Consider the following 14,160-nt stretch of genomic DNA (forward strand, 5'->3'; position numbering starts at 1 on the left):
ATAGGAAACTTTTGGGATAGCATTTGAAATGTAAATAAAGAAAATAAAAACAAAACAAAACAAAACAAAACAAAAAAAACCCCTTCTCTCTAATCTCCCCTCCCCCAAGTGTGAACCCAGTACTTTGTGAGTGCTAGGCAAGCACTCCACCATGGAACCAAACCCCAACTTTGTAAGGCATATGTTCCTTCCTATGCAATTAAGTTGTTGTTTCTACCTTTTTCTAACCTACCTTTATAAACACATACTTTCTAGAGGGAAGAAATTATAGGTCAAGTGAAATGCCATCCATGAAATGCACTGAAAGAGGATGTCAGCCAGCTTCCGAGAACCAGGAGCAGACAGGACGTGCACAGTTAATCAGAGTAAACTTTCCTTAGTAAATGTCACTATCTGGGCACACGCAACACTTCAGCCCACACTGTGTCTGCATGCTCAGTAAGTCAGTTTTCCTTCCACATATAAAATGCATAACGTATGTGAGTACAGACTGCAGTTCTGCGCCTCCAGATCTGATGTCACCATTAACGCTGGCAATTAGCCCTGCATAAGTTATGATTCCAACAGAGCAGCCAATCCTGTGGTCGCTGTCAGGGGCAGACGAGGAGTCTCATAGAGAAATGCTCTTCCTCTGGCCATTGAGCCTGACAGACTTCTTAGGTTTCCATGCACGTGATTTATTTGTCTAATTTCTTTCCTTTTTTTTTTTTTAAAAAAAGTTCTTCTTCTTCTTCTTTTTTTTTAAACTGCAAAAGAAACAACGTGCTCTGTCTAAGTGCTTTGGTATGTGAGCCTGGTTAACATTTCCAGCTTCAGTGTTTCCTGAGAGGAAGTAATTCAAAGTGTGTTATCTAAACAACTCTAATAGGTCTAATCCAGGAAACGATCAGGCTTTTACTGCTCATAATGCCACTCAGAATTAATACCCCAAGCCGTTCTAAGTTATTGATGTAAAACTTTGGATGTGTTGTGCACCCAGGCACAGATACATATGCATTCTCCACCCCTCCCCACTCTGGGCAGTGGTAATCAAACAATGTAGTAGGAATACCCAAATAGCAGCACTATAAGATAGTCAGCTTAACTTGCAGCTTCTACAAGATCTGTTAATAGTGACAATGGAGATGGGGTCCTTTGAAGTTAACTTTTTCCTTCAATAAAGTTATTATTGTAAAAAAAAAAAAAAAGAAACTCCCGTTCTCAAGAACAATAATCAATCTCATAGATCTGTGTATTTAACATATGTGCTAGCTACCACAATGTTTGACATCCCAAACTAAAAATGTAATTGTCTTCTTGAAAAATGGAAAAAACTAGTGCTTTAAGAGTTGAGATAAGTGTTGATCCTCTGTGTGTGTGTAGGTGTGAGTGTGTGTGTTTAAAACAAATAGGCTGGGAATAGCAGGCACAACGGCATCGACTTAGTGGTGATGGCGTGGCTTGGCAGACAACTTGCCACCTGGTAGTTTCTCCAGAGGAATTCACAAAGCCCCAGCAAACTAAAAAAAGCATCAAGTGGTCTTCAAACACTAAGATAATCACACCCACATTGTACCCAGCTTATCATCATCCAAGAGTCTCGACACTATAAGACATCTGAGTCACATTTCTAAGGAAATCATGTGACTTTTAAAACCAGTAAACAAAAATTGCCTGTGTTTAAGATTTACTAGCTATCTTAAAAATTCTTCTCTCTACCTGACAAAACTTTGCTTGCACGAGTTGCCTTTCCACCATCTTTGTGCTGAGGAGGCTCTCAGTGACCACCAGGAAGGCCTGGCATTCTGTAGTTTGGTTGAAAAGCCAGGGTGTCTTCTGTGCTAATCAGAACACTGTCCAATGTGGCTCCCAGTTCCCAGCCCAGCAGATCAGATATGGAAAGTAAAACCAGGAGAGGGAGTATTGGGGCAGGCGTTCTAACAGACACAGGATACCACAGGACTTAGACGGGACTGTAAGACACTGAGTTATCAGGAGAGAGGGGCGACCTAAGGCAAAAGTCACATACATATCAAGAGAGTGTCAATAGATTTTAGAGCAGGAGACGAAGGTAGGCTTACACTTTCCCCAAGTATTCTCTTTAAATGGCAGAAAAGGCTAATACAGAGACTGAAAGGAAAGTACTTTGTTAAAATCCACAGCTACCCTGAATGTTGGTTGTCTACATTACCTAGGCTCTGAGATTCTTGAGAAAAATGCCGGAACAAACCAGCCCTAGTCTACTTTGAAGAATCCCAGGAAGAATCCTCTCGCTGATATTACTAGATACTTAAAACACAAGGAGATTAGGTCTCTGAATTATCAAGCCAGAAACCTGGAGTGTCATTTTAAATTAGGAACAGTGGCTAGGACTGAACTATATACTCCAAAAACAAAATGAAGTGACAACCAGGGTCTCCCTTAAACTCACTCGGTAGCCAAGGGTGACCTGAACTCTGCCTGTCTCACTGGGTACACCGGCTGTCTCTACCTAAATTCGATGAGATTACAGGTGTGTCCTGCCATAGCTAGCCTATTTACATTTTAAAAAAGAAAATAGAACAGCTGCACAGGCTACTGGGACGATGGAAAATATGCTCAGATTACAATCTTGTCCTACCTCGAGCACACAGATGGAATGTGGCAGAGCAGAAGGGTGGCTGGGCTGGGCTAGGGGACCTGCAATCCATTCTAGACTTCATTGACTATGACTCTCTGAAGGCTGCTAAGGCATTTGCCTCTTAGGTTTTGTTGTTTGTTTGGTTTTATTTGCTAAAGGAAACAGGACTAGGTCATGTCTAGAGGCCCCTCTAGATCTAAAATCGATGGTTACAAAAACTCAAACTCTTGTCCTGTAGAATTGTTTATAACATTTTAATATTGAATTCTTGAGCACACTTATCAGTATCAGAACATTCTGTAACTCCCTGTGAGTCTTACATGATTATTTACCTACTTAGAAAAGGCACTCCTGGATGGTTTATCACTCAGCATTAAGAGAAAGGAAAGAATGTCATCTTTGACAACACAGATAATTCAGGACACTATGCTAAGTCAGATAAGCTAGGCACAGAAAGAGAAATATTGCACGTTTCCACTTCTATGTGGAAGATAAAATTTAACACAGCATGGGAGCAGAATGGGCTATTCTCATGGAAATCTCAACATATTTCAATTGTCCTAGGAGCTTGCGCAGTTGATCCATTTTCTGTTTCAGTGAGGGAATGGGGACTTCCCAGAGTGGGTCATTTTAGTGAGGGTGGGGGATACCGAGCTGTTGATCAACCACAAGCTGTTGCAGCTGGACAGGAGGAAGGACTACAGATGTGAGGTGCTGGATGCTACTTAGCATGATCCTATTACTTCACACACTACAACCACATCTAGCACCATGTGTACTTTATAATCATCATTATTTGTACCTTTATGAACACCAGGAATCCTGAGATCCTTATCCTCTATTGCTTGGCAATGACCTGTCCTGGCTACTTTGTCAACTTGACACTGGTTAGGAAGGGGTTCTGAATTGAGAAAATATCTTCATAAGATATGCCTGTAGGCAAGTCTGAGGCACATTTTTTTTTTTTTTTTTACTGATGATTGGTGTGGGAGGGCCCATTTTACCTTACTGTGGATAGTACCAGCCCTGGGCTGGTGGTCCTAGATGGTGTGAGCAAGTTGTGGGGAGCAAGCCAGAAAGCAGCACTCCTTCATGGCTTGTGTCAGCTCCTGACTCTAGGCTTCTGCCTTGAGTTCTTGCATTGCATTCCTTACAAACTGTAAGAAGAAATAAATACCTCCCTTGCCCCTTTTAGACTATCTCATAGCAACCACCTTAATCTTCTGGCTCTTACAGTCTTTCTGACTCCTCTTCCATGATGTTCCCCAAGGCTTAGGTGTAGGGATTATGTTATAGATGTACCAATTGGTGCTGAACACACCTTTGACTACTTTATTCTCTGTGTTTTGACCAGCTGTAGATATGTAGTAGCCTCTGTCTGCTCAAAGGAAAACAAAAGCTTCTTTAATGAGGGATGAGAGTTATATTTATCTGTGCATATAGGGATAAGTATAAAGAATACAGTTAAAAACTATACTGATTTTGGAGAAATGTAGTGTAGGTTTCTCCCTTAAGGTCTATGACCTCTCTAGCCAAGGGTAAGTTTATAGAACCAAGTATACATTCCCTCCATCCCATTAAGTGGGTCTTTCATTCATTTAGACAGCTGTTAGTCACCACCAAGACATACATGCCACTACTACACTAATGCAGATATTTTGCTGTGTTAGTCACCGTTATGATTCACAGGCCTTGCAGTTTATAGGACTATTGATAATTTATCTGCTTGGCAGCTGGCATAGCCCATGTTGGTCATGGTGTTTTATCACATCAGTAGAAACCGTACCTAAGACACCTTTGATATAGCAAGTCCTAAACACGATAATCAGAAGGTCCTTCTATGATGTCTGGGCAAGTAGAGGGGGTGACTGTCCACATCTGACCAAAATTTCACTTTCCTTTCTTGAGATAATACAAACTTGTTATTTTTCATTTAGGGAATGTCTGGTGAAAGAGTTAAAAGCCAGACCTGACTGACTGGAGAACACAGTGTGACAGTGTCCAGTCTTGAGCATCAGTGCCACCCCCTGCCTCCCCAACCCGAAGGCAGTAACTTCCCAGCTTTTGGGGCAGCAGTGAAGACAGGAAAGCTCAGATTCAATGCTAAATCAAAGTTGCCCCCACCCTCACTTGCTGCAACAAGGACAGGACGTGAATTAAAACCTAATTGGTTAGTCATTATTTTGATGGCAAGAATGCATGCGTGGAAAAATTTCTCATCAGCACTGGGCTGAGTTTGAAAGGCTGAAGACATTTCAAATAATTCACTAGCTATTAGTGTAATGTCCCCTAAAGATATTGGATAAAGGGGTAATTTTGACTCAGTGACAAAATCTAGGTTCCCTATGTGGAGGGCTTAATGAAGACATGGGTATGAGGTATTGAAGTGGAAGGGAAATGGTGGGGGCGGGGAGGGGATTCTTTTAAAAGGAGGAGCAATTTAGCATGACCGAAAGTTCTGCACTAGGCACTGGCAGACTTTCTTGAGGACTCTGGGAGCTGCGGTCTCTGCTGCTCTGCTGCCAGGGTGAAAGAAGGCACAGCCAACATGTAGACAGACAGGGTTATGCCCCACATAACAATATGGAGACAGGCGGCTTCCCGCAGCCCACGGCTCACTAACTCCCACACCAGGCACTTAAACAGGACTGGACCACGGCTTCACTTAAACACAACATGTACCTAGGGTGGCAGTCTCACTCCCACTGTGCAGGGGAAGATACTAGGAGCTGGGGTGGGGTCGGGGGGATGCAGCGTGTCTGTGGTCACACTGTCAATGGGTGAGGCTGAACTCAGGTCTAAGTTCACAGCCTCATAGGTCTTCTGATATGGTGGCTTTACTTAAAGAGAGATAGATAGTCTGCACATAGTTGTGTGGCTATTTTTAAAAAAAAAAAAAGATTTATTTTTATTTTTTATGTGCGTGTGTGCCTGTGCATGAAGGCCAGGGCCCATAGAGGCCAGAGGAGGATGCTCAATCTCCTGGAGCTGGAATTCCAGGTGCTTCTGATGTTGTTGCTTAGAACTGAACTGAACACTAGGTGCTAGGAACTTCCTCCACCCCATAATCATGACAAAGTTACATGTAGACACAGCCAGCGTGCACAGGAACAAAATCACCTACCACTGAGAATGGCGGTTGCAGGCTAATGGAACTAGACCCAGGTTTTCAAATATTGTTCAAAGGTGAGAGGCCATACATGTGCTCCCCGACTTCAGTCGTTCTCCAATCTGTGTGCCTTGGAATTAGGATAAACATTTGCTTACTTATTGTCTTCCTTTGCCACTGGGCTGTTTCCATGAAGACGGGCCCCTGCACACTCATTGAGAACACTCCTGAACAGACAGTAGGAGTTCAAAATACACTTGCTAGTTAACCAGTTAAATACTATATAAGAATTCATTCTGTGCAGTTCACCAATGATGGGGCCATCAGAGCAATAATCTTAAATGTATCAAGGCACCTTTTAAGGATAAGTTTACTTTATTAATTTTAGGCTAGAAGAGTTCTTGGTGAGTGTGGTAGCTCCCACACTTAGGCAGCTGAGGTAGGAGGATTGCTGTGAGCTCACAGCCAGCCTGGGCTGCATCATAAGATCCTGCATAAAGTATAAAATGAAACAAAGACACTCATTTTAAAGTAACTGTAGATAGCCTTGGCATGCTCCACTGGACTTAATTTAACTTGTACTACAGTCTGGGACAAAAGACAGAACGAAGTTTGCTATTACTACGGTTTATGATTTTTGCAGTGTTGAGGAGGAAACTTAGGGCCTAACACATGCTAGGAAAGAACTCTACTACCAAGCTTTATTTCCAACCTTGAGTTGCTATGTTGTTAATATATTTGGTATTACTTCAAATTATTATAATTCATTTCAATTTTGGACTCTATATGTATCTTAATGCATGCATGTAAAGGTGTATGTCTTTTAACAATTATGAAGTCAGTTAGTCATGAATTTATAACTACCAACATTTCAATAGTGTATCCCATTACCATATTTATGGCATTCTTTTTTTTTTTTATTGTCTCTGCCTTCTGAGGTTGGAATCACAGGAGGGCTGCCATGCTCACCTAATATTTATGGAGGGTCTAGGGATCTGAACTCTGACTAGGGCTTCAGCCACTGAGCCATCTCCCAGGACCTATGCCAGCTTTGAGTTGGAAAATAAATTTTTCTATGTAGGTAAAATATTTCTCTGCAGGTTTAAATTTATAGAAAAACAACCCTCCACCTCAAAAATCTGTCTCTTGGAAAACAGCTTTGTCTAAGCCTAGATAGTGCTAATTTCATTTTGTCTTTCTCCAGGGGATATAAGAACCAAACATGGCATTTTTTTTTTTTTTTAACCTCTCCAGTCTACAGAGAACACCAATACCCCAGTTCATTCACTTTGCATGTATTCACTAAGCACACAAAGTTCTGGATATGTCATTATACAAATTTCCCAAGCTTTCTCTAGCAATGGTTCTTTGAAGGAAAGTGAATATTTTAGTGATTGATGCAAACTGGATGTGATGGCTCTTAAAACTCTGTAAGCAATAAATAACTCTGTTATAAAATATTGATGCTTACAAGTATGGAACTCAATCCAAACCCACCTGTCTCTGGATGCTCTAAGCTCACGTTTCATACATTAACCTGTGGCCTCAGCCTTGTAAGCAGCATCTCGATTACACACAGAATATTATTTTGTTTGTTGCTTTGTATGCTGGTGTGTGTGTGTGTGTGTGTGTGTGTGTGTAAACAGGTTAATGTTGACTATCTTCCTCTACCATTCCCAACCTTGTATTTTTGAGTCAGGATGTCTCACTGGATCTGGCATCACCCATTGGCTAGGCTGGCTGGCCAGCAAGGCCTGAGACCTCCTGGTGGCCTCTCAGCTCGAGCATTACTGGCATGGATAGTCCTGTCCAGCTTTTATATGGATGCTGGGGATCAAGCTCAGGTCCTTACGCTTACACAGGAAGCATATTTCTCATGAAGCCAACTCCTCAGTCTGTATGTAATGATTTACCACAAACATTTAAAAGAATTATAGAGAGACAACTTTGAAAATATTGTACACAAAGCAGGGTATGGTGGTGCATGACTTTAATCCCAGGCAGGTGGATCTCTGTGAGTTTGAGGCCAGCTTAAACTACATAGTGAATCTCAGGCTAAATGGGGCTACACAGTAAGACCCTGTCTCAAAACATTTACATGAACAACATAGGATCAAAACCAGAATGCTAATCTTAAAAGCCATAAGACATTTTTTATGCCTGCTTTGCTACCACTTAGGAGAGAAAATACTTTTAGAAAAGGATCTAAAAGTATTAGCTTGATTTTTACTTTTTTCATTTAGCTAACATTCAATAAAAAATTTAAGGGAAAAGTTAAGACTTGTTAAAACACTCAGGAAGTCCAGTTCAGCTTCCTGGAGCAGTTCAGTGGCACTAGTCAACTGGTGAGCTTGGAGCCCCAATTTTATCTCCAACCTCTCAAAACTTCAAAAACAAAACCAAGCAGCAGCCATCCCCTAGATTTAATATTCTAGGAATTAATGAATCTTAGTAAGTTTAAAAACAGAACATGGAAACGAAGGCTTGCTATCTTGATGCTTTATATACTGGGACACTGGAGAAATTAAAAAATTATCCAAACTTTTATATATAGGTAAAACATATTCAGGAGAAGATTTTATACAGTATAGAGTCTCACTGACTCTAATAACAGAAAGTAGACCCCAGTGGCTGCCTTTCAGAAGTGGGGGACAAATGCTGTGCCATCATCATGGGCCCTTGTTCAGTTGGGAGTTACCGGATCTGTGCTTCCTGAGGGGTGTGGGTGGAGACCCACCCACAGAGACACTGATGCTGTCTTGAGCCAACAATTTGTGTAGTGTGCTGTTCAGAGGGAACGTATTTCTAAGAAACAGGTATGTTGACTCCTGACTTTTTGCCTGTTCATAGAATCTGACTTAGTTGGACTTCCTGTGTAAAAGAGGGTAAACAGGAAATCCTTTCAACATGGACACTTCCTAAGTGTGATAACAAAATGGAGCAGGTGTGTGCACAATCCAACTGGATCCCACAAGCAATGGCCCTGTTCCCCTAGCGACTCTGGTCAGGGGAATAGGTTCATATATGGAGGAGGCACATCGATTTCTCTGCACACTGAAATAGTTCACAGAGGATGAATGTGCACTGATCTCAGTGTGGGTGCCAGAAGCAAGCTCTCCTCCCTCTTTGATGTATTTTTTAAAAACAAAATGCTGATATTTGCTTCATTATAGGTCTTCTGCTTCTATAACACAGCTTATCAGAGGCCCTGGTGAAATAGCTGTCACCAACAAGAGGATGAAGTTCCAGTTAAAAACATCTTTTATTTGCTTAGGAATTGTTTACTATTGACCACGAACATGACAGGATTAAAAATCAGCTAGGGGACAAGATTCTGGCCTTGTCTGTGAGGGAGTTTCTAGATTGGATTAACTGAAGCTAACCCATGGCTGGGATCCCAGGTTGAATAAAAAAGGGGAAAGTGAGCTGAGCAGCAGAGTTGTGGCTCCTATAGCCTCCTAAGTGTGATGTCGTGAGGCCAGCTGCCTTGAGCTCCCCACTCTGATGGGGCTGTCCCCTCGAACTGTGAGAGAAATTAATCCCTCTTTCCTTAGTTGCTTTTTGTTAGTATTTGTGTCAGCCATGAGAAACAAAACAAAACAAAACAAAACACAGGAATCTTATTTCTGAAATTAACAGTTTCAAGTTCTAATAAGAATCATGGTAATAAGTAACGTGTGTTGCTAGGAGTCAGGTCGGCTTCACCACCTACAGTACACTGTTACAGTACAGTGTTTCAGATGCAACTAAGAGGACGTATGGGATGTTCCTAGGAGGCACGCATGTGCACACCTAGTGTGCTGTACACTGGAATGTCTCAGTGAGGGGTAAATATCTGACTCTTCAGAGCTACCTTCACGTTGAATGTAATCTCCTCCATGACGTACACACGTTCAGGAAATGCTTTAGCCACTTCCTCCACGCTGTTGAAATATTGCACCGGCTCCTTTATGTCCCGGTCTTGTTCCAGCAGCTTGAATTGTCCTAAAACACATGGTAAGCAGAGAGAGGTGAGGCGCTTGTGCTGGAGAGCTGTCACCACGGTGACAACATCATCTTCTTCTAGGCCACCTCTTCTCGGTCGTAGATTGCTTTTTATCAGCATGTTAAAAAGGATGATCACCTGAAGGTTTCATTCGGCTAGAATCTAAACAAATTTTGAAACTCAGTGTGAATATGGAAACAAACTGCATTTTATCTTTTTTTCTGCTCAGATTCAGAACTTACTATCAGGGTCTGCATGTCATTAGACCTCCGAGGGAAGACAGTGTGCCAGAAACAGTTGCTTATTTTGTTTTTAGCAGTACATTTTCTTGTCATTTAGTTATAACAACACACCCATTACTTTCTAAAACTAAGGCCCTGTACCATGGCAGAACTAATTTTTTGAAGTTAGTATTTAACCTAGAATAGAACCAGGACTGGGTGAAGTTCAGAGACATCAGAAGGAGGAGCCACTGCAGACGAGCATGGGCAGCCCACCTTCCGCTGCTGCAGGGGCAGCTGGACAAGCTGGGCTTGGGTCTTTCTTCCTGACTCAAGTTTTCCAGCCAGTGGTGGAGAAAAGCTGTCAGTTAGAACAATGTTGAAAGAGGAAGCATTGGAGGTTAGAGGGAAGATTTTCAGGTACCCACAGAAAACTATGATGTGATGTGACTGCTGAGCACCACTAAGTCACCACTGGCTGAGCCTGGCCAAGAATTAAAACCAAAGCCAGAGAGAGCACGGGGGCTGGCGTGAAGTAGGCAGAGATTCTGCCATGGCTATGAAGTCGCCATGAGTATGGGAAGTGAGGCAGGAAGAAGGAGTCAGAGCATATGAAAGGGAGCGAACCTACGCCTGTTCTTGGGCCTTTTGGCTAGGAAGATACCAAAGGTCTTGGGTGGGAAGGCAGAGAGACACTGGAGATGTCATGATATCCATGTTTCTGATGGGGATGAAGTTGTGACTCTGGAGGGAATTAGTTCAAAAGCCACAAAGGAGAGTGACCTACTTAAAAAGTATCACTCGGATGCTCTAGATAAGCTAAAGGTTACTTTTCAGGAGCCAGCCCAGCCAAGGAATAGATTAGATACAACCTAAAGCTGAGACAAGACATCTCTGTGTTAGGAGATGAGCGGGGCCAAAGCACTTGTCTGTGGGAGTTAAAATTTATATTTACGTGACTGTGACAATAGGACATCTGACAGAGACTTCAAATATCTGCCAATATTCCCAACTACCTGTAATGGTGATTTATAGTTTGTAATGTATTATATGAATAAGACAGTACAGATTTGGAAGCCAAATGTGAATCAAGCTATCAGGAAACAGTTTGATGAAAATCTACAAATGTCATCTGCTTAGGTCTATCATTAGAGTTGATTAGAATCTGTAATCAGTGTTTTGGGAAGCTTTTAGTAAGGTGAGGTGGGACCTGTATGTAGCACAAACACCCAGTAAGTGGCTAGCAGCTGCTGCTCAGGTTGAGTTATGTACATTTTTTTCTAGTAGCCACACGAATAAAGGCAGAAAAGAAAGGGCGAGCACGCGTGTGCATGTGCGTATGTGTACCTGGACGAAGGCCAGAAGACAACCCTTGGTGTGTTCTGGTGCCATCCACCTTGTTTGAGACAGGATCTATTACTGCAGCCTGGGGTTCACCAACAAGGTCTGGCTGCCTGGCCAGCAAGCCTCCGTCTCTGCTTCTCAGCACTGGGGTTACAGCATGCACCATTTAATCCACTGTCTCTAAGTGGGTTCTGGAGATGCATTCAGGTCCTCCGAGCACTTCATCAAATGAGCTACCTCCCTAGCTGTTGCATTAAATCTCTGAAATCCAATGCATGTTTTATATCTTAACACAGTAGACTATTTGGCTCATGAAATAAGGAGGTTTTCAACATCTTTCTTTCTTTACTCCTTCCCTCCTTTCCTTCCTTCCTCCTTCTCTCTTTCTTTCTCCCTCATCCCTGTCTACTTGCCATGATACCTAATATTGTTTGTTTGTTTGTTTGTTTGTTTTTTTAAAATAAGGGATGTGTATATGCTTTTCTGGGAAATAAGCCCAGGGCCTCCTGCATGCTAGGCAAATGCTCTATAGTACAACACTATTCTCAGTCCTTTTTTTTTTTTAATTCCTTATGGCTTTGGGAAATGAATACAGATGAGAAACAAATACAGCAAAAATACAGTATAGCTCTTATCATCAGAACATACTACATATCAGACAATGATTATTTTCATCTTAGAATGCTTTTCAGATCATTCTGTAAGATTTTGGTTTTCATGTTTGTCTGTATATATCTTAACTGCTCTCCTGTGATAAGATATCTAACACCAATTATTTATAGTTCTTATATTCTCCAAATGACTTGAAAAGTCTAAATTACTAAAACCTTACATATGTCTCCTTTTCTCCTTTGGTGTTATTTTTTTGAGACAGGGTCTTACTGTGTAGGCTATGCTGGCCCTGTGATCATTTTGTCTCTGTCACCCGAGTGTATGGATCAAATGTCTTTTTCATGGGCTGAATCACAGTATGTATGTAACTTCCCATTGCAGTGGTTGGCATACTTTTCTGTAACTATTTTAGCTTTCACTAGCTAAGTGGCTCCTGGTAACAAAATGTAAAAGCAGCCACAGAAAAATGTACAATGGACTATATGTACAATGCCACACTTACAAAAGCAGACGGCAGGTCAGAGGTGGCCCTTGGGACAGTCTGCCGAAGTCTGTATTGCTGGACAGTGTACAAAGTAGACCAGGACAGTCCCAAAGTAAGACATCAGAAGTGAAAATGACCAACTCTCAGTCTATATGACTGAGCAGTCACATTAAGGTCTCCTGGGAGATCCTAAAATCACATCCTACACTGCCGGCATCTCAGAAGGGCAGTTTCCCTTTAAATGGCTATCTAAAATCAACATCCGTGAGCTGTACAAGAGGGCTTGTACTGGGATGATGACGTAAGTAACCAGCCACAGGAATGCCCCAGCTTCTGCCAGTGCTGTACAAGAACACGGTCCTGTGGTTTTATTCAGCTTCTACCTTTTTATGAATGGTGTGATGGTCTCTGACTTGTTAACCTGACACACTTTGAGGAAGATGCTAGGCCATGTCATTGCTACATCCTCTGTGACTCTGTGGCCTGAAAATCAGATCTTGTTGAAGCCCAACCTTGCGAACTGGCTAAGTTAAGAGCCAGTCTCCTGCCAAAAGTAAAATCAATTTATACAACACATATTCCCACGACCCCCACCCAGGGGAACTAATTCTCTAACAGACCATTTCATGCATAGCACAGTCTTTTGTGCCACCAAATAAAAACATGTGGAGGCTGTGGAAACATCTGTTCCGAGATGTTACTGTCAAGCTCCGTTCTTAGAGACAGAGGAAGCTGCATTGTCTTTCAACAGCTTTGATGATCTCATAAAACGTCTCCATTGTGCGACCTGGCCCATCTGTGGTCCCTGAAACTCCCAGAAACTAATCCAACACCAACGACACGCTCATTGACAAGAGTTTAAATGATTCTAACATGGTGTTTAGAAACAAAGACTCAAGTTTTTCCCCATGTGTTGTTTCTAAAACTCCACTTCCTAATTAACATGTTGACCAGGAGTTGAGCATCATTTAGAAAAGAGTCCTTTTTTACATGCCCCTCAAGGCAGACATAGTGGATGAACTTCACAATGAATATTAAGCATAACTAAGAGGCCCCAAGTTCTCCCTTGACATCTAAGTTCTAGCACCCTTATAATACCAAGGGGCTGTCCTATACCTGTGCTTTCCTTACAGGGGAAAGCAACACTTGTTCCTTACAGGGAGGGCGCAACAGTGCAAGATGAGGCAGGGGGACTGGGAGGAAGCAGAGCGCTAGTCTAATTTGCCACTGGTTAGAAGTCATAGGGTAACTATTAGCCAGAATTCATTCTGTGCCCACTGAAGACCAGGTTCCATGCATAGGTCCCCATCACTGTGGCAGTGAGCATGGCCAGAGGTAAATATTTTATTTTTACAGCACTTTAAAAAAAAAAAAAACTGTTGGCCATTCTGTAGGGACAGAGCTACACTTAATGTGTATAAATAAAAAGCAAGGTAAGACCAGAGGTTTACAGTGAACAACATCCTACTGATGTCCCCGTCCCTGCTGTAGGAAATGTTAAAGAGCAGAAACCATCCCAGGAGGATAAAGCAGAGAAGAGTGGAGGAGCACCAGGAATACAAACACAGTCCAAGGCTTGCACAACCCAAGGCTAAGCAAACAGAGCCCTGAATGTCTACAGTGCTAGGAAGGGACAGCTCTGTGTTCTTCAGGGAAGGTTACCTCACTGGCATAAAGTAGCAGGTGCCTCTGGAACAGGGAATGGGCCAACTTTTCTTCTCTCACATCTTTCAGAGACAGATTACCAGCATTAAGTAGGATGGGCTTGAGACCATTGTGCAGAAATGCTTTCTTTTTTTTTTTTTT

The 14,160-nt window shown here is 42.2% G+C and overlaps 1 protein-coding gene across 2 annotated transcripts in view; it reads right to left on the reverse strand.

Annotated features, from left to right (window-relative positions):
* Garem1 (GRB2 associated regulator of MAPK1 subtype 1) overlaps positions 1–14,160 on the reverse strand; it is a 168,683-nt gene that overhangs the window by 34,464 nt on the left and 120,059 nt on the right. For both annotated transcript variants that reach the window (XM_021214851.2, XM_021214853.2), the window contains exon 3: positions 9,562–9,692. In XM_021214851.2, coding sequence (XP_021070510.1) covers positions 9,562–9,692 — 131 coding nt within the window. The remainder of the gene's footprint in view (positions 1–9,561; positions 9,693–14,160) is intronic.

Source organism: Mus pahari, chromosome 15 (assembly GCF_900095145.1).
Source record: "Mus pahari chromosome 15, PAHARI_EIJ_v1.1, whole genome shotgun sequence".
In the NCBI taxonomy this organism is placed as follows: Eukaryota; Metazoa; Chordata; class Mammalia; order Rodentia; family Muridae; genus Mus; species Mus pahari.